Source organism: Lepisma saccharinum, chromosome 1, assembly GCF_977018435.1.
Source record: "Lepisma saccharinum chromosome 1, izLepSacc3.1, whole genome shotgun sequence".
In the NCBI taxonomy this organism is placed as follows: domain Eukaryota; kingdom Metazoa; phylum Arthropoda; class Insecta; order Zygentoma; family Lepismatidae; genus Lepisma; species Lepisma saccharinum.
In genome coordinates, this window is record NC_139229.1 from 205,575,432 (window position 1) to 205,596,223 (window position 20,792).

At 38.5% G+C, this 20,792-nt stretch overlaps 1 protein-coding gene across 3 annotated transcripts in view; it reads left to right on the forward strand.

Moving 5' to 3' along the window:
* The window catches only part of LOC145978414 (NACHT domain- and WD repeat-containing protein 1), a 583,318-nt gene that overhangs the window by 310,783 nt on the left and 251,743 nt on the right, over positions 1-20,792 (forward strand). For all 3 annotated transcript variants that reach the window (XM_083111046.1, XM_083111037.1, XM_083111043.1), the window contains one exon: positions 3,315-3,581. In XM_083111046.1, the coding sequence (XP_082967172.1) occupies positions 3,476-3,581 (106 nt within the window). In that variant the 5' untranslated portion in view covers positions 3,315-3,475. The remainder of the gene's footprint in view (positions 1-3,314; positions 3,582-20,792) is intronic.

Consider the following 20,792-nt stretch of genomic DNA (forward strand, 5'->3'; position numbering starts at 1 on the left):
GCGTTCTTCAATATTTTCTCCCTATGCCAGAGTATGTAATATTTAGCATATTTTAGAATATTTTAGTCATGTCTTAGTCTATGAAGAACATCTTTATAAACATACTGCCTCCCCAATGGCGCAGTGGTAGCGTCATTGCCTTGTAATCGAGGGGTCCCGGGTTCGATACCCGGTGGAGGCACAAGTGGTTCGGATCCCACTTTAAACTGTAGGTCCAGTCCCGATTAGCCTTACTGTGCATAAAGTGGACTTAAAAAAACAGCAAACTTTATAAACATACTATTACAATTGATTTGGGAAACAGAAAATTCTATCAGTGTGTTACCAGAATATACTTCTGCCAAGTATAAATTTCTCCGTCGCATATTCTTATTTTCTTTCTTTATTTATTTTATTAGGTTTTGAATGGCGCCCCTATGCTTCAGCCCCCAGCCTACCCCTCGCTACGGCCCTGATATTGAATCATTCCTAGAGTATTGTTACCAAAAGTAGAATGCACTCTTTTAAATTTATTTTGGAAGAAAGGTTCTGTTCTTGTGTCGTATTGTAAATAACGTGTGTGCAAAATTTAACCTTTTGATTTGGGAGGGTGCAATATCCACTGCAAGAACTTTGTATTTTCAGGAAAGACAAATGTACATATAATAATAATAATAATAATAATAATTGAAATAGTACAATACCTGACCTGTTTCAGTGTGTTTATTGCCTCGTTCAGTTCGTCATTCGTCGTCATTAGTCTAGAGCAGTTGGTTTGGTTTGAGTTGGTGTTTTAAGTCCACTTTGTGCACAGTAAGGCTAATCGGGACTGGACCTACAGTTTAAATTGGAATCCGAACCACTATGTGCCTCCACATGGTATCAAATCCGGGAAAAATAGAGCAGTTGGTTCTCAGCCTTTTTCAGTCCGGGACCCACCTTGAAGGATATTACACTTCATGGTACCCAATTGCATGGCGCTGGCAGAATTACTTGTACGGGTGTGCACCCAGTTTATAGTCATATTTTTGCTATCATCGAGTATTTTAAGAAGCCCTCTTTTACTCTTCATTAAACAAATTACACATACTTCATTCTAGAAAAGTAAATATGTAATTTAAAAGGCTAACTGATGATGTTAATAATGACAGTTGACACCTCTCGGCAACCGCATACACACACACACAGGCGGTCGGAAATATCAAGCGACATGCATGCGACACACAGATAATTAAGAACTCATTGCTGCAACTGAATCGAAAACAACAGATATCCGATTCCCTTGAGTAAAATATCAGAGAGATGCCGGTAAAAAGCAGTGGTGGAGCGTGAATAACAGAAATGTAGAGTTTAAACTACGTACAACACGGGTTGAATTTAAATTGTTAAAAAATATATCTTAGCAATTTAAATGTAAAAGGTTTTTAGCGCACAGTAAATAAATTTTGGAGCCCTATTTCGCGACCCACCGAACAGCCTCTCGGGATCCAGCAGTGGGTCGCGCCCCATTGGTTGAGAAACAATGATCTCAAGGGATAGATAAGCAAGGTGAAACGAAAAAAATCTTAATCGTTACTTATCAAGAACTATTCTATACTAACTCCGTAGTTCAAGCTCTTTTGGAACCAAGACATGCAAAAAGGCTTTTTCATTCGATGCTCAGTTCCTCAAATTCCATCTCCGCTGTTTTTTTACTTTCAAGACCGGATTCCGTACTGTTCCTTTCAAGTAGCTCCCAAATTGTCCTCACGATGCTGAGCCAAAACAGAAACTTTTGGAACTCTAAATGTGTATCGAACCCGAAAACAATCGCATCAAAAGTGAGAATGTTATCCGCTTGGCTAAACGGAAGTTCAATATTCCCCATTACGAATAATCTGTTGCATTGTTCCGGAAACAATGAAACAGATTATCACCCCATTGTGCTGTCAATGAAAGCTGTTTTTAATTAAGAGATCAATCGAATTTTGTGTACACTGTAGGTCTTATAAACCACATATTCCCATTACCCAGAGCGACATTGAAATATTACATATTCCATTTTAGTAGTTAGTTAACAGACTGTTGTGGTGTCCTTAATGTTTCTTATGCATTTAATTTGCTATACTATGCATATTTTTGCAAGAAGTATAGTTTTCCATGCAAACTCTGAAAGTTTTACATAACGTTTTATGTACCCAAAATGTGCTCAATGTGAGCGGACAAATGTCCTGTCTATATATGCGCATGTTCTTTCCAACATGTTCGTATGAATTACCTCGATAGCTGCGCCTTACTGCACAGTGGAACATTTTTTGCAGACTTCCCGAAAACTGAAGAATGAATCGATTTTCGCGTATTGGACCATTCAGAAAATACTCCGCGTGAAAAAAATCAGAAAGTGACGAAGCCTGGCCGTGAAGATAGTTACTATGGAGATGCATCAACAATTTTGAAATCTCTGAGAGCTTGTCTTTCAACTGATTACGCTTATGTGTGGGCATACTTCGTAATTTCCCTAGTATTTCAATCCTTTGCGGACACAGTGTATGTAGGTGTTTTTAACACTGCTTTACTTAATGTGAATGTTCTAGACGAATTCAAGGCATGAAACTTTTTTAAGTTACCTATATGCAACTTAAATAACAAGTTGTGGCGGAGTGGGTAGCATAACTCCCAAGACGCCAGTGAATGCTGTGTAGCCATGGGTATTCTCTGTGAGTGTCGTTTCATCATATAATCACCCAACCTTATCGTCGTGATTAGCCAGAAGGTGGAGAAATCGATTCTAAATAAAACAAAATAATAAAGTCCATTTAAATAACATATTGGCAAAGGTTCTTTACTCGTCAGAGTTCTGATGCCACTTTAAACTGTATGTCCAGTCTCGATTAGCCTATCCTGTGCAAAAAGTGGACTTAAAACAACAATTCAACAAGTTGGCCGTAAACAGTAACACAATAAATGGGTCCAGCGGTATGCTGTTGTTATAATTGGAAAAACTATAGTAACTTGTATATCGAAGCGAACACTGCATACTGAATGGATATACAGTGTTTAACGCCTGTTTGTAAGAATGCAGTTTTCTTAAAGGTCGTTTTCAAGTGAGCCAGTCACTTCCATAACAAAGATGTTATCAAGATATGTTCAATTCTCCTTCAGTTGTGTGCGTATACAAGGGTTAAATATTGATAAAATTTCAACAGTTATCATGTTTACGTTTTCTAAATACTGGTTACATTGTAGCACACCAGGGCGTGTGACAGAGCTACAGGTTCACCTTGTATAATAACATGTACAGCTTACGTCCACATGGAACAATAATTTTAATAACGTTTTAACGTTTCTCCTTTCAGATTTGGTGAAACGAGAGCCATCTACGTGATCGAGTAGCAAGCTGTCTTCAAGAAGAATGGCGTACTCTTGAACCTTGTCGTCACCTCACCGGCCCACCTCCGACCTGACCTGCCCTTTACCCCTCCTCGCTTGACCTCAGAGGACCTTTCGAGCCCTGGTCATGGAAGCCGAAGAAATCATCCAGGAAGTTCTCCAGGGGCACCTGACGTCACCCAAGTGGCTAGCTCCTCGCATAGTGAAGATATTCATCGCTTCCACGCGAGCAGGTGAGTCCTCGGTGCACTCGATTTAATGAAGTTGTGAAGTTTGGAAAAGCTCTTTCCGCGCTGTGAACCTGCAATACTCCGAAGAGCTAATTAAGTATCTGTCTGGAGTTTCCCAGACAGGTTGGGTTGTAGCTCGATAGTCTAAATGCTTTCTTAAGTCGCCGTGATCCAGTGGCTAGCATCATGCCTTAAATGTGGTTAAACTAGCATAAAAAATATTTAATCCCTCCATAAAATGGACTAACTATCTCTCTAGCCTTCTTAAACCCGAATGTATATGGCTGCATCAACACAAGCCTTACATCTGTCCCTATTCTGGTCAAGACCAATCCAATCTTTCCATTTTTACCGATTCCCTTTAGGTCCATCTCAACTTTATCCCTCCATCTTCGTCTAAATAAGATTTCAAAACAAACTTATTGAAATACTTCCATAAATGAAGGAAACTTTTCACTTGTGATTATCACAACTACAACTTAACTTTTCTAGTGTTGAGACAAAGAGTCGTTTGTTTGTGTATTAACAAATTATAATCTGTGCATCAACGTGGATGCTATTTGCCGCCTTCTATTAATACAAAAGTATGAGCAAGAACGAAGTAATTTAAAAATAGAAAATTAAAAAAAAAAGTTATATATTTAGGGATATTTCCAGCACATATGGCATTTTAAACCGGAAAGAAACAATACTAAAACATTACAGATTTAGTGTTAAAAAAAACCGAACACAACAAAAATATCTCCAAGGTTAAACAGTGTCCAGTTTCACAATATTACGTGTGCACAGTTTTCCACAGGTTGGTGATTAAAGATGAACAGAAGATGAACATATCTATTTGATTACAATTGTTGTTAATCTGATTCGGCATCCCCCTGGAATAAGGAACGTTGTATGAGAAAGAGTCTGGGAGTGGCAGTGTGAAAGGTTTCCGTGTTTCGTGTTTTACGTCCAGACACACTGAGGGAAAGTTCGTGGAGTTAGATGCTACATCTTAACTTTCTATTAATTACAATATATGGTAATTTTATATCTCCAAAGTATCTACGAGATTCTGAGGTATTAATATTTGAGTTTCAAGCAGATTTCTCTTAGGTAGGCGTCTCAGTGACGGTACTCTGTATCCAAGGATGAAGAAGAAAATAGCATTACCCCCTTCTTCTCTCCTTCTCTAATGGATCCCAGAAAATATTTTATATTATATTTTGAAGTATAAAACGGGATGTATCCAGAACTTCCGTATTAATTTTTCCGGAGTGTACATTGGTTCCATCTTACGGTTCTCTAATCCAAGATTCAGTGACCTCTTAACGTCACCATGGAATTAATACTTGTCGGCCAGAGTTAGTTACTGATCGCCCATTTCATCACTTTATGATTACCTTTCATTTCTCCCATTAAACTAGAGAAATTGATAATAAACGACTCACGATAATCATTGTACAGTCTTATATCTACGTGTTTAATTTCATTGCAACTTTGGTTTATTCCAAGGAACTGATATATTCGAGCGAAACAGCTAGCAGTAACGCAATTTATTTATTACATTGTGTTTGCAACGATAACTTTGTAATCAAATTATATAATTACAAATTGATTACAGGTTTTACACATTTGTTTAAAGAAGACACGAAGGGGAAGATATTACTTCTGTGCGATTAAGTTTTGGAAATAAAACATTGCAAGATGCCGTTCACTTTGTACTCTCTAGGTTTTCATCGTGTCCAATATACATGCCTGTTGATTTTCGTTACCATGGTAACGGCAAAATTCCAAATATTACATTATTTATACAGCGCTTAGGAAATGTTAATGACATAAAACACAATAAACGCTTACAAAAGTAATTATTAGTGTCTAACATAATTTAATAAATATATAATCATAATGTGAAGATTCACAGCGCCGCCACATGTTACCAGTACAGTCACTAAGTACAGGCTTAAGGCCAAATCATAACTTTTCACATTACATCATTTTTATTTTAATGACATGTGGTGTTGATCTAACTTCCCTCTATCTTGAAATACGACACCATATTGATTTTGTTCAGCCTTCTCTCTCTAAAGCCATTTATCCTCGTCAACTTCTGGGTCAACATGCGCCGAATCTCTGTTAAATGCGTTGGAATAAAAAAAAAAAAAAAAAAAAAAACGTTTGCATCTTGGTGGAGGAAGGTGGAGAATTTCCGAGTTCTTTGGGGCGTTCATCTTTTCCCAGCATTGTGACAGAAACAGCGCTATGGGAGATTGAGGGGCAGTGGGAATGGCTTCGCGCGAGTGTAATTACCCCGCAGATTCTTTCCGAGGACCTCGGTCGCTTAGCCGGAGAACAAGAGACACGACGGGAGGAAGCCCGGAAGCCGATCCTTCACGGAGGCCGTTTTGTCATCGAGTGCATGCAATTTTCCCCTCGCCCGCTCCGTCGATGGAAGAGGGGGGGGGAGCCTCCGTTCCTCATTGTCGTGCTCCTCTCGTCGGCGATCGATCCTCCCGCAGACAACTGACGCGGGAGATTTTCTTTTCACTCTGATCAGCACTCTGATCCTCCCCCTTTCCACCCCCTTCTCCCTCTCTCTGCGGTTCCCGAGGCGATTTATAAACAAGCACCGGAGAAGCTGTTGGTTCTTGCCAAGCAGCAACGCCGCACAATCGAGGCCCCGGACGCCGCTGTCCGAAGCTAATTCCGCTGCAACACGCAGCGGTTGTGGTTGGTCCGTTATTTTCAATCTTCCCCCTACTCCCCCCTCTTCCTCGACGTATCGGGTTCGCATTGTTTCGCCCTCTTGTTCTGTTATGAACATGATCCTTGAGAAAGTGGCCACACTGTACAATGCAAAAAAAGTTGGCTGAAGAAATTACGGTCTAAGGCCGTCAATCTCCGATGCAATCACTGTTATTACTTAACGTAAAATTTACTATATTCTACCGTTAAAAATTTAACAACCCGCTTGTTAATTTATGAAAACGGAACGCAACCGTTTTTTTTATTTCAATTTGAATATTTTATCATGCACAAATATAAATAATTTTTATAAATTGCAATTGCTCACACCATAAATATATTGTTTAAAACTATTGTGGCCGTTACCACTTTGAAAACGGTCATGATATTTTTTTAACGGTAGTTGGATGGCAGCAAAAATTTACGGTATTGCACCGTAATTTCTTCATCAGCTTTTTGCAGTGTACCGTACAATATGGTCATCACCGGTTTCAAAGCATTAACTGCAATTACATAGTTACCGTACAATTTTAATGCTTTAATTTTTAAAAATATTTTAATGATCCACGAAACTGTAATTTATAATCATTATCTTTATGCATGATAAAATATTGAAAATTTAAATAAAAACGTTAATCCCGATTTTGTAAATTAATAGGTAGACTGCGAAATTTCAACTGTAGAATGTCGTAAATTTTACGGTAAGTTTTGATTACCTAAATTCGATTTAACGAGTTCAACATTTATATTTTTTTAAACATTCATACATTTGTAAACTTCATTATTCTACATGTAATGTAAAAATCAGTTTGCTTAACCAATACAATTAACCCAGAAACATTCGGTGGTTGGCATTCAATACGATTTTAGAAGTTGCCGTAAAATTTACGATAATATACTGTTAACATTTAGCAGTCTACCTGTTAATTTAGAAAAAAAACGGGAAGCAACCGTTTTTACTTGAATTTAAATATTTTATCATGTATAAAGATTATAATGCTTGCAGTCTGAGGATTTTGCTCGAGCGTGAAATAGTTCCTACGAACGAAGCTAGGTAGCGTGCGGAATTGAGAGCTTCTTCGCTCGAGCGAATAACGCTCCAACAGGTAAAACGAGCGGTGTACGCTCGAAGCCAAGTAGTAGGCTACAAGTGTTATCGTAATTTGTCTGTGGTAGTGGGCCCTCAAATATGGATCGTGAAGTGAAAGATGCAGTGAAGTTGAAAGTTAAGTCATTATATTCATGTTAAAATGTAGTTTAGTCTATCTTACCAATAGAGTGATATAAGAAAATGAAATGAATTATTCTGGGCTGAAATTACCAGGACGGATATTTTACATCACAATAAAATGATATTCCATTGTAGACAAGGGTAAAAGACTTAAACGAATACAAGCGAGGGAAAGCGGACCCATGCCGTACTCTATATATACTATATAACTTCCTAGCATCATCGGTCTGAGGAGAAAGAGACGGAACCGGAAGTTGGAGCTGAATTTGTCGGTTTTAAACCGTGATTTCTTTGTCCAATTTTTGCGGTATTCAGAATAGGTTGATAATTATTATTTTAGCGTGTACCAAATTGTTTACTAGCTGTTAAAAGAATAAGCTATTACGTATTGGTTAAACCGTAAGTAGAGACATTTGTATTGAACATGCTTCTGCGAAAAATTCTTACTTGAATTTTTTAAAACATGATTTTATTTTATTTATTTCATCCAAACATCATTGCATGAGCACTGGACGTGTTTAGAGATTAGGTCGTTGAGTGATTTATTTCTCTCCGACGAGCCCAGGAGTTTCGCAAAAATATTCCAGGGGAAGAATTCTGGCTCCGGTCGTTCTGAGATATCTTTTGTCTTCCCAACAGTCTTTCTTCTCCTTCCTTTGGCAATAAGCATTCCTGGAATTGTATCCAACGTATCTTGGAGCCAACTGTCTCCCCTGAACATTCCACATGAGATAGAGGTGGCATGTTCTTTTGAACCTTTGAGGAAAAAGATAGCTATTTCGTCCTTAGACGATTAAAGGACAACGAACGCTCCAGAAAGGATTTGTAGATAGATGTTCAATGGCAAGAATTCCTAACCCTCGTTCACTTTTTTTGCTCATATATGTCTACTTGTGGCCAAGGACGTATTTAGGGGGGTCCAGACTTACCAATTACTAAAATAAAATAATGAAAATATACTTTTGAACATAACTGTACTCGATTGAACTATAATCGATGGTTATTCATTTCCTATAAACTCAGAAGGATAGGGTTATTACATTTATTATTATACTTGGATCATACTGTTTTGAAGGTCAGTACAAAAGAAGATTTAGATATGCACATTACTACAATATGCATAAAATATTAATCAGGAACTTTACTTTTCGTCAACTGTATCAAACATCCCTATTTTATTATTTGATAAATATTCAATTCATTATCTATTTGACATTAATTTTCTTGTTTTTATACAAATTTTGGCGATCTAATGTACACACAAGCTAGGTAATAAATATATGATGTCATAATCTTATACCATATTTTTACGTATTCGTGTAATAATAAATATAGAATATTACTAAATTTACAAATTTTAATTAATATTTTATTTAATTATAACTTATTTTAATTTAAACATTATTATTATTGTTATTGTTATTATTATTATTATTATTGAGACACTAGGTTCGGACCCCCCCCCCAAATATTTCTAGACACGTGCCTGCTTGTAGCTTATTTCACGATCAGGATTCTGCATTTAATATTATATTTCTCGTATTTGGACAATGTCATGTCTCTTTCTTTCTCCTGGCTTAATCGCAACTATGAGGATGAATGATGGGAAGAACAAAGTGATACATCAATGTCTTAATCAGGGTTTTAACCTGGACCCTTTGGCTTCGAAGCGTGTTACGGTGACCACTCTGCCACGAAGGTCGACCAAATTTAAAGTTATATTCCAAGAACGAATCTCCAAATGTTAAGTGAAAGTTTGTACTCTCTGGTAAAAGCGTTCATAGGGAATATAACATTGACCCTGATGTTTGAACTTTGTTTATTTCACAAATGCCATTTGAATGTTCTCTCTCTCCACTGACATGTACTCAAAATACACAAGAGTAGAAGAATTGCGAGCTATATTCGGCTGCTCGAAAGAAACCAAGTAAATACATTGATTATATATTGCGAGGAATAAGCCGCGGTAGCTCAGTCGTTAAGGCGTCTCACTGCCATGAGACAGACTCTCGGGTGCAATCCCCCGGGGAGAGAGAACCGGGATTTTTTTTCCAGCTGTTTAAGCGGCTCCGGCGCCCACCCAGCGTTGTATAAAGTGAGTATCTGGGGGAAACTCTGGTGGGAAAAGGCGGCCACATCACACCCACCTTCGGTCGTGAACAAGAAAGTGTGGGGCCCTAACTCCACACCCCTTATACGCCTTCATGGGGTGGTGAAAAACACAGGGGAGCATTTTACTTTTTACTTTTGAGAATTGAGATAAATTTGAATTTTATTCTTTAAGCAAGTCAAGTTTCCACACTAGGAAAACTTTTATGTGGAACATCTCATTCCACAGTGACCTGAAATTAGGTATGTGAGATGATATGAATAATATCATATCACGTAGAACATGATAAATTGAGTTGGATAGTAGTATTCTAAAGTCGTTTTCACATCGTGAAGGCACAGTGGGCTCCGATGGACAATACTTTTATTATGGGAAAATATGGCGCACTGTTGCCAAATATGTCCATTTTCAAATTTATGTTTATTGTGAAAGGAAGAAAACACGGTAATCCCGGCTCACGATAAGAGCTAGCCCACCTTAAATGGCAACACCGCGTGGTTTCTCCATAAGAGCCATTGTGCCTTCAAGAGTGAAAATGACTTTGGAACAATTTACAACACGGTAAAAACCTTTATAACTATTAAATATCAAATAGGTCTCCATTTCAAAATCTTAAATATTGTTATTATACTTGTACACTGGCGAACTTTAAAAAAAGGTCTCCCTCGTCTCATTAGATTGGAAGCAACAAACAAAAACCGATATTGAATTGGAAACACTCCAGCGTCAATGCCGAAACTCTATGCAAGATAAGGAAGAGCTGCACAGTTGTGAGTCTTGAACACCACACAGAATGAGTCATCACCATGAGTCATCAAGGAATTAGCACAGCGTTTCTTTGTGTGGTCATTCGGCCTCGGAAGAAATATTTGTTGTCCATTTTGAGCTCTCAAGAAATCAGGTTCTGAGCTGGCGATTTATTTCCTTCATGAATGAAAATAGGTTGTTCATTTTTTTCGTTTCTTTTCTTTTTTTGTCATTAGCTCTAAAACAGATATAAAAAGTAAAAATTGGTAACTTTGCTATTTTTACGACCATATTATATCCCTCTTGTTTACTTTCAACGATAAGGACGAATGTTGGAGTGACCAGAAAAAATGAACGAACACAACAAGCTCTTAAATATTACCCACGCTTCGAAAATAGATTCCGGCCCAAGTGGCAGAGTGGTTACCACATCACGCTACGACGCCAGGCGTCCCGCATTCGAATCCTGGCCTGGGCTTGGATTTGTGATTGTCCATTCATCAATTTCATAATATCGTCTCTCATCCCCATATTTGATTGAGTTTGATTGATTGAGTTTGTGTTCGAAGTCCACTTTATGCACAGTAAGGCTAATCGGGACTGGACCTACAGTTTAAAGTGGGATCCGAACCACTATGTGCCTCCACCGGGTATCGAACCCGGGAACACTTGTTCACAAGGCGACGATGCTACCACTGCGCCATCGGGGAGGCCTCCCCCATATTTGCAACTTAGCCAAAAGTGGCACAAGAAGCGAAGTAAAATAAAGCAAATCAATCAATCAATCGAACATAGGGTCTCATGAAGACCCTCAAAATTGAAATAATAAGTGGAACAAAAAACCAACCTGATATTAGAGTATTTTAAGAGTTTAGGCAGATTAACAGTTCACGTCAACCTACAACAATTTCACCTGTATTGTGTGATATATGGTTTTGCTCTAATATAATTGAACGTGCTCTTGCGATAATAGTTCTGTCTTGCAACACAAATCTCGACTAGGCACGATATGTGCATTTCCTTGCCCCTTTTCTGTATTTTTTTCCTATTTAGGATATATTACGTTGCATTTTTGCCTCTTGGTTAATCCGTGGAGATGAGAATGATTGGCCAATTGATAACATGGATGTGAGGGGGCAAACATAACTTAATCATGGTTCGAACTTAAAACCTCTGCCTTCTAAGCATGTTACAATCTGCCACGTGTGTCTTTTTCATCTCCAGTCATCATTAATTTCAAGAGGCAGAAAATGACGTTACTCAGGCAAATTGTATAAATAATTTCCATAACCATAAACATTTGTTGCACTTGTTGAAAGAAATCCATACCCTCGTAACGTTATAAGTAAACAACGACCTAGTTGATGTCCCAGGAACCCTTCCTTGCACGAAAATCACACTGTGTCCACAGGATTTACGACTGAACGCTTACTAAAGTGCATCTCCATTTCCATTAATCGTTCACTCTTCGTATATTTTCAGGTCAGCTAATTCGAACACACGACCCTAAGACAGCTACACACTGCCAAAAAATGGAAGTGTCAACAAAGTAATTACTGTATTTTATATATTTTATTTTTGGTAATGCAATATTTTTCCCTTTAGCTTCTTATTTATGTTTGATTTGGTTTATTTTACTTCGCTTTTCTGCCACTTTCGGCTAAACGCGACGATGAGGATGAGCAATGAAATGATGAAATTGATGAAGGGACAGTCACAAGGAACACCGAACAAACAAAATGCCAAGGTGGTGTTTAAGCAAGCTGTGTTAACCACTCTATCACGAAGGCCGGAATCCTTTTTAGTTAGGAGAAATCGTTCCTTGGCAGCGAACTAAGAACAGTTATATTCGTCACGTCAGAGTTATAATATTTTAAATTTCTAACAATCAATTGGGATTTACTCTTAACCATTTTTTTGCCTACATAAAAACTTCCACACAGTTAAGATCGTTTACACTAAGGACAACAGCGTTAAAGTCTATGCTTTAAGGAATGATTAAGCACACTATGATGACGGAAAATAATAATTCACATGACTATATTCATGCATTACATCGGTGAAACATTAATTTTCGTTCGGGAAGAAATATTGAAAAACGCAAGGACACAATGACCAATTGATTTATTTATTTTACTTCGCTTTTCTTCCACTTTTGAGTAATCACATAGATAAGGATCAAAGGTGTGTTAAGACGAAATTTGTGAAAGGCAATCACAAACGTAGGACACAGCCCAAAGTTCACAGATCATTATACTGGCCTTGTGTCTAGATGCCAGATCCTCGTTAGTCTGCAAATTATACTCCATTGTCACAATGACGTAAGCATTCATAGAATAAATTTGTATATCATTGTCCCCCTCCCCCCAAGAAATGTGAGTTAAACTAGTGCGCATTCTGTGATATGTTCATTACTTCTCGTGGCCTTCAACTAGTTTATCCTGAAAAAACTGCGGGTTAGGATGTTAACAGATATTTCAGGGACAATATCCAAAGAATACTGTCACATACGCAGAATACAAAACATTTCTATTTTCTAATTTCTACTACAACCCTGGCGAAAAAAAGGCGGCTGGAGCGTGGTGCTGATCGTATCACCTCCAAAATGGCCGAGCTCGAGAATATGCGGTGCCCTACTACCACACCCCCTGAATGTGTCTTCATGACACGTTGCTATACGCACGAGGAACTTTACCTAACCTTTACTACTACTAACTACTCAGGCCAGGAATTTTGATATTTCTTATACTGTTTTTATTTGCCCATTGCTAACCTAGTTCATTCCCAGCCATAACAGCAATTACTGGATGCAATAAAAATACGCCAAACTTAAAAAGAAACGGGTGTCGGCGTGCGCGCGCGAACGCACACACACATACACAGAGAAAGGGGGGTAGGAACACAAAAATCTTCCACAAACTGCCCAGATCATGCCTGACAAGACACCAACAGAAAGCTTTCCGGAAACAAGTTTACGTACGCGTAGGGTAGTGATGGCCTTGTCTGCAACTGCCTTCCCCCACTTTCTTATCCAATACAGGAATAATGAAGTGTTTCCAACTACCATCCAATCTATCTAAGAGGAGCGAGACCTTTTTTTAAAGTTCGCCAGTGTACAGGACATTGCAATAAACTAAATCATATCACCTTAAATGCATGGGGTAAATCCCCTTCTAACCTACATGCTGTACTACAAAGTGCGTTCGCTGCCTTCAACGTGGTACAATCCTAGTAGTGCTGCAACCCACCTTACCGTAAGGTTATGTGAGTTGCAGCCAACCAAGGCGTTCGTAACCGTTTATACAGACTTTGAAAGATCTATTGTTCTGGATTTGTTTGTACTCGAAATGCTTTAGAGTGCAAAGGGGTCAGATTGAAATTATTGTATTTGTGTTATTTAGAGTCGATTTTCTACCACTTTTGGATAATCGAGACGATGATGACGAGTGATGATTAGATGAAATTGATGAGTGTACCCAGGCTGCAATGTGGCATGTATTTCCCAAATTATATGGAGATACATAAATATATTCTTACAGGCCGAAACCAAGTGTAAGGTAATAATCAAAATGTAATTATTGATCACAGTATCCAACAGTTTGAAACAATATCCAAATTCAAGTACTTAGGAGTAATTCTAACAAATGAAAATTATATTAAAGAGGAAATTAAGAGCAGATTTAATTCAGGAAATGCGTGTTAATTTTCTCTTCATAAACTTTTATCTTCGCGTATAATATCTAAGAAACTAAATGTTAAAATATACAAAATAGTAATTTTGCCTCCAGTATTATATGAATGTGAAACGTGGTCTATTTAATTAAAAGAGGAACTTAAGTTATGAGTATTTGAACATAAAATCCATAGAAAAATATTTGAACCTCAAAGCGATGGGGAGGTAGGTGAGTGGAGAAGGTTACATAATTTAGAACTGTATAATATGTATTCATGTCTAGATATTATTAGAATGATTAAATCAAGAAGACTTAGATGGGCATGCCATGTGGCACGAATGCGAGAGGAAAGAAGAGTTTACAGAATTTTTGTTGGGAAAGCTGTTGGTAAGAGACCTGGTAGAAAGCCAAGACGAAAATGGAGGGATTTCGTTGAGATGGACCTAAGAAAGTCTGTAAGGATGGATAAGATTGGATTGATCTTGCCCAGGATAGGGACAGATGGAAGGCTTCTGTTGCTGTAGCCATGAACCTTCTGGTTTAAAAATACTAGAGAGTTACTTAGTAGGTAGATTTCACACACACGAATTCCTTGTGCAAACAATTGGATGCAATCTGAGACACACAAATACACGTGAATATAGTTAGGACGTCGTTAGTAGAGTGTGAACATAAGCTTCTTACTGCAGTATGCTCCTTGAATCTTTTCATCTTCTTTATCCTTTAAGTATTCTTACCGAATCTCAAGTTCTCTTGCCACGAATAAGCTTTAAGGCAATACTTATAGATGAACCGATCGTGTTAAATCAGCCTCAGAAAGGCAATTCATTAATGTGATTAATTTGAAGAGAAGTTACACAAAACTGAACACCTATTCTTATGCCAGAGCTAGTGTCAAAGGAGATTAGCTTATACAAGGATTATTTTGTTATTTGTACCTGTCCAACATTAGTACAGATTAGTTTTGTCGTTGTACAGAAACCATTTTCTTAACCGTTGATTTATACGTGGAAAAGCCTGTCTCTGCTTGCTACATTTCGTTTCTATAAGTTGATTTTAAAAAAGGAAGGAACTACATGAACCAAAGCAACACAACCGTGTGTGTAGTATATTAACCCTTCGTGGGTCACGCGAAAAAAATTACATCGATGATCGCGTATGGTGCCAGAGAATGGGTTCTTAAAATGTGTTCAGTTAAAGGTCTTAAACTTCAAACCATCAATTATTGTGATTACATCTCTTTTTTTTTTTGCAAACAATTGAGATTCTGTAAAAGTATGAAATGTACATTTTAGTTAATAAATTAAATACACAGAAGAAAACCAGTAATATTCCACATGTTAAAAATTTCAATGTTGTATGTGCGACCATAAAACTGGAAAAAATGGTTTTTGAAAACTTTTTTATGTGTTAAGTCCACTTTATGCACAGAAAAGCTAATCGGGACTGGGGCTACAGTTTAAAGTAAGTTGAAAATCTTATTTTCCTCCACCGGGTATCGAACCCGGACGTTTTGATTACAATGTGATGACGTTACGACTGTGACATTGGAGAGGCAATTGAAAAACAATTAGTTTATTTTGCAATTAAAATAATTAGTGATTGAAAATCTTGATGGTCGCGCACGGACTCGGAGACTGTGTTTTCAACTAAACCCCTCCCCCCCCCCTTTTGCCTCTAGTGACTCGGAGATCTGACTAACACTGAAAAATAAGTCGCAGTGTAAAAGAGGAAGGTGAGAAACTCAGATAGAGTGTTGACAAAATAAGCATTAATAAATGACGACGTTGAAACCACACACCAGAACTAGAGACCGTGCGCGACCAACGAAGGGTTAACAATAGTTGTTTGGAAACTTTAACGTCCACTTTATACACAAATAGACGAATTGTTTCTGCGTCAGAGTTTAATGTTAGGTTCACTCAAATTTAGATATACGGTCGGTGGATTCTAACACTGAGAATTCTTGATTACAAAGGGACAGTGTCAACCAGTACAAACTATACGGGTATAGGGGGCGAGAGATAATTGTAGTCTCCTCGATCTGGTTACACAAGGTCCAAGGTTGGAGTCCCAACTTGGATATGGATATTCTTTGCCATAGTGTTTTCAATATCATCTAATCATCCCTCATCCTCTTCATAGCGATTTTGAAGTTCCCGGCCTAAGCATGGGTATTCTTCGCTAGTGTCCATTCATAAATTTCCCCTAATCACGTAATCGGCGCGATTAACTAAAACAAGAAACTATCGTCTGAATTAGCCAAGAGTGACAGAAAAACTCTGTAAAATAATAACAAATACAATACTTAACAACAAAAAATGTGAAACCTAAATTTCAAGACACTTGAAGTAAAGAGTGATATTACTGTAAAGGTAATACTTGAGACTTACAGAGTGAAACAGTTACATGTAAGAAAAAAAACTGTGGTTGTGATTTCAATCACCACGCAGGCTTGCATTACTGATAGTCCTAACTTAAGAAGGCATTCCGGAGTTTATGGACCACAAAAGTTGGGAACACAGCAGCACCATACTGTAAGCATAATCAACTCTGGAAAACTGTTCGGCTAACAACGAACGAAAGATAGGAAAACGGAAGGCAGTAACGACCTTGGAAATGAGATTTCTCACCAGGGGCTGTTTCCCGCAGCGCCCTACGCCACCAACAGCATCTTGCCGCAGGTCCCTGTTAGGCCGATTGTCAGTCCTGGCACGTCCCTGTTGAATATTCATCCTCATCAGCTGCAGCTGTGCGGTGACACTCCGGGGAGGAGATTGTTGGCTCTTGGTGCGTTCGCAGGTTGCTTGGAAATCTGGGTGGCTTGATGTAGGCAAATAAACACACCAGAAGTTGATTGTGGTTGATCCTGCTTTGATTACAACACGGTCTCCAAGAGGCTGTATAAGTCAGACATATCCGGAAATTTTATTGGCGAGTAGGGAAGGCAAGGAATTACATTTTCAATGAAAGTTATACGAAGTCTGCTTCCGTTCTATTTTTTGACAGCATAAGTTGATCGAGACTGGACCGTGGTTTGTGGCAACATTTAGGGAGTAGCCAACCTATGTTTGGGAAATAATCGTTACTCCTCTAATAGGACACACATTAAAAATGACTCTTCTTGTTAACAAAAACTACGAAGTGTTCCCCGTCAATACATTGATAGTATGAGAGGTCATCATTCTCATCCATTAAAAACAGGATAGTCAACGTGTACACATGTTGTAAAATCTGAGTTTGATCACATGTAAAATTCTGCATGCGACGGTATAATTTAAGATTCATAAACTGCCACAAAAATGTTCCATGTTCTTTGTGTATTGCCCTCAAATTTTGAGCTAGTCCTTTTCCTTCTTTCTGCTGAAATTTGTACATTTTTTATCAATTATATTCGAGACGGTATAATCCTCACTGACAAAGAATATACTTGTACTTATTTTCTCACCTTATAAGCCCTTTAATTGTCGTGCATGAACACTAAAATTACCACACACTGGCTTTTCTCAATACATTGCCATACAGTCGTACCGCCACCAACGTGAAAACTAAACATCAACATTTTCCGAAGATGCTTATAAGTCAACCTCTCTTTCATGTAGTATGCCATAGCAATGGAATTCTTCCAGGACGCTTAGGCCAGCAAGCAGTGTATTTTTCTATGGGGTTTGTGTTCTGCGTTCCGAAGAAACTAATTCTTGGAATATTTGTTTTCTGTTACTTATACGTCGATTTGCAATCGGCTTTGGTTAATTGGGCGAAGGAACTCTTTGTTGACAAATAATTTATTTCTGATGTTTTATGTTGGGTTCCTGTTCTGTAATTTTTAGCTAATCTTCATCGTTGCGGTTATCGAATAGCAAAAGAACAGCGACATAAAGGTAAAAAAAAACATTACAAATACCTTTATCAACGAAGAGTTATTTTGTTATTTTATTAACCGAAGTGAGTAGAAAAACGATGCAAACAAATATTCTAAGAAGTATCTAGTTTCGGACCTCATCGAAGGCGTATTGCTAACGTAGTCGCTTTGTAACCAAAGGATTCCAGGTTCGATACCTGGTGTAAGTACATAGTGGCTCGGATTCCACTTAAACTGTAGGTCCAGTCTCGATTAGCCTTTCTGGACTTAAAAACAAAACTCGAACTCAAGTATATTCTTTCAAAAAAGCAGAAGTCCCTTGATAAATCTCAATATAATTCCATTATGTTCATCTTCTAAGCGTGATTCGGTGTAAACTTTTCAGAGTTGGTAATTCAACCTTGGAATCTCGAGAAGGTCATAGCTGTTTGGAAGTCGATTTGTCAGCACAGGAGAAAAATCTCAGGAATCGTGAATAAATTTCCAGCCAAACGCTTTGTTTACTTCGCATCATTCGCTTCTCATCACTTTTCTTGTTCGCGGAGACTTCCATCCATCACTGCTCGAGGTGTCAATTGATGGACCGCCGACCTTCCGCTCGCCAGGTCCTCCAACATACATCACTGTCCGCACATCTCCGACTGGAATCTGCTTTCTCCTTCCGACAGAGCTTCGAGAGAACTTCGCTCCGCATTGTTCCGCATTGTACCCTGGGAACGAAATCGAACCAAGCTACGGTCCCCGGTGATAAAAGCACCGGCATCTCCACCCCTCCTCCCTTCACCCCCCTCGGCTATTGTCAGGTCTTTTTTTCTCAATCTTTTTGTTGGACAGAACGAGCCTGGTATCTCGGAAGCAGATTAACGACGAACTTACCTCCGTTCGACAACAATGATGGATAACGAGGATGTGTCATTGGCTGTTGGCCTCCCGGGCATTCCCGAAGGAGTACTTTTACAGGAATCGTAGAGCTCCGCGCCCAAATAGAACGAACAATGAGAGTTGAGCGAAATAGACTAGTTAATGTTAAGTATCGACTACAATAGGGTTGGGTTGGATACTCCGCCGATTGTTTACGAAAGGCGTCCGCATTGAGTCACTGTAAACGCTTGTTTGCTCCAACAGAGCCAAAGGAAGTTCAATGAGTTGTCCCACAAAGTATACACTGCAGTAAAGTGAATCTTTTGCTACAGAAAATGTCGAAAAATCATTGACTACGAGCTGTCATAAGTTCTTTATAATGTATGCGTGGTATGGTGATGCCCATCATGGGTGGTTAACCGGCTCGGTCGACGATCTTGTTAAGTTGTCGACTTTAGATCTCTCCACTAAAGTTCCCGGGTTCGCTTTCCGGCCTGGGCATTGGTAACTGTCCCTTCATCATTTTCATCTAGTCGTCGCTTATCCTTACCGTCGCGATCCGTCAAAGTCGCAGAAAAGCGACGTTAGGTAACAAAGTACAAGTACAGTAGTGCGTTGAAGGAAAAGGTATTCCGCTTGAGCCTCCCACGTCCCGAAATGTCCTCAAACCAGAGAGAGTCACCTGTTACAAATTTTCATGTAACATACAGGGCTACTATAAATGACTGATCATATTTCAAACCACTGTTTCTTCCGAAGAACTACACATACAAAGTGAAAAGGTCCAGAAACTCGACAAGTTTCCATGTGACACACACAAAATAGCGACAATGCATGAAAATAGTTTTTGTGTGTTGATTTCGTTTATTTTACTTCGCTTTTCTGCCATTTTTGGCTAATCGTAAATATGGGAACGAGTGATGATATGATGACATTGATGATGGGACACAAAGATTTTTTGTGTTGGAATATCCCAATCTAATGCTGTGCGACTTCTTAAGGACCATATTTGCATACCCCCACGGATAACAACACTGATAGAGATCAGGGAACACATTGATGACCATTGACAGCGGACGGTAGTGTGACCAACGTGACACACATATTAGAACATTTATAATGTGTCAGGAAAACTAGATGAGTTTCCGGTTATTTTCGTGTCAATCATGATTGTATTTGTAATACATTTAAAAATACTGGGTTTTGAAATCCGACGAATCATTTATAGTGGTCCTGTACATTCTATGGTACAACTACAATACGACTCTTATAACTCGTAAAAGGCACTTAGCTCGACTGAGCGAATTCACACACGAGAGGGGGAAGTAGGTAGAACAATGCACAAAAGATCAGTGCATTTGCTTGATTTTGTTTGTTTGTTATTGTTCGCGCTTGATTTTGCTACATTCTCACTTTGAAATTGTGTACGCTGTTATATACCACGCCTCTTGTGTTTCAGTTTTACCACGCTTTGTGTCATTCTGATTTACTTTTGGACATGAGTGTAGTTGTCTTGGCTACCACCTCATTCAAGTTCTTATGGCGATGGCTGCGACGAAAACAGACAAATGAGGAAAACATTGCAAGCCCTTTGATAGAATTAAACATTTTTTTTAAATATCTAAACACCGAGTTGTGTGTGTGTATTAACGTTCACATGTCTCGATGTTTCATCCCATATCTCAATTTCTAACCACCTTGACGGAGTGGTTAGCACATCGCGCAACGACGCCAGGGATCATAGGTTCGAATCCCGGCCAGGGAATGGATGTTCGTGTATGTCCATTCATGAATTTCATCATATCATCACTCATCTCCATCTTCTCAAAGCCAAAAGTTGCACAAAAAGCGAAGTACAATAAGGCAAATTAATCAATCGATCAATATATGATTTATCTAAAGTGGTAAAAAAGCTGACGTTGAATTAAAATGCAACAATACATGTATTACGAGAATTTCTCGCATATAAAACCATGTTTATCAACAATACATCTCTTATTTTCGT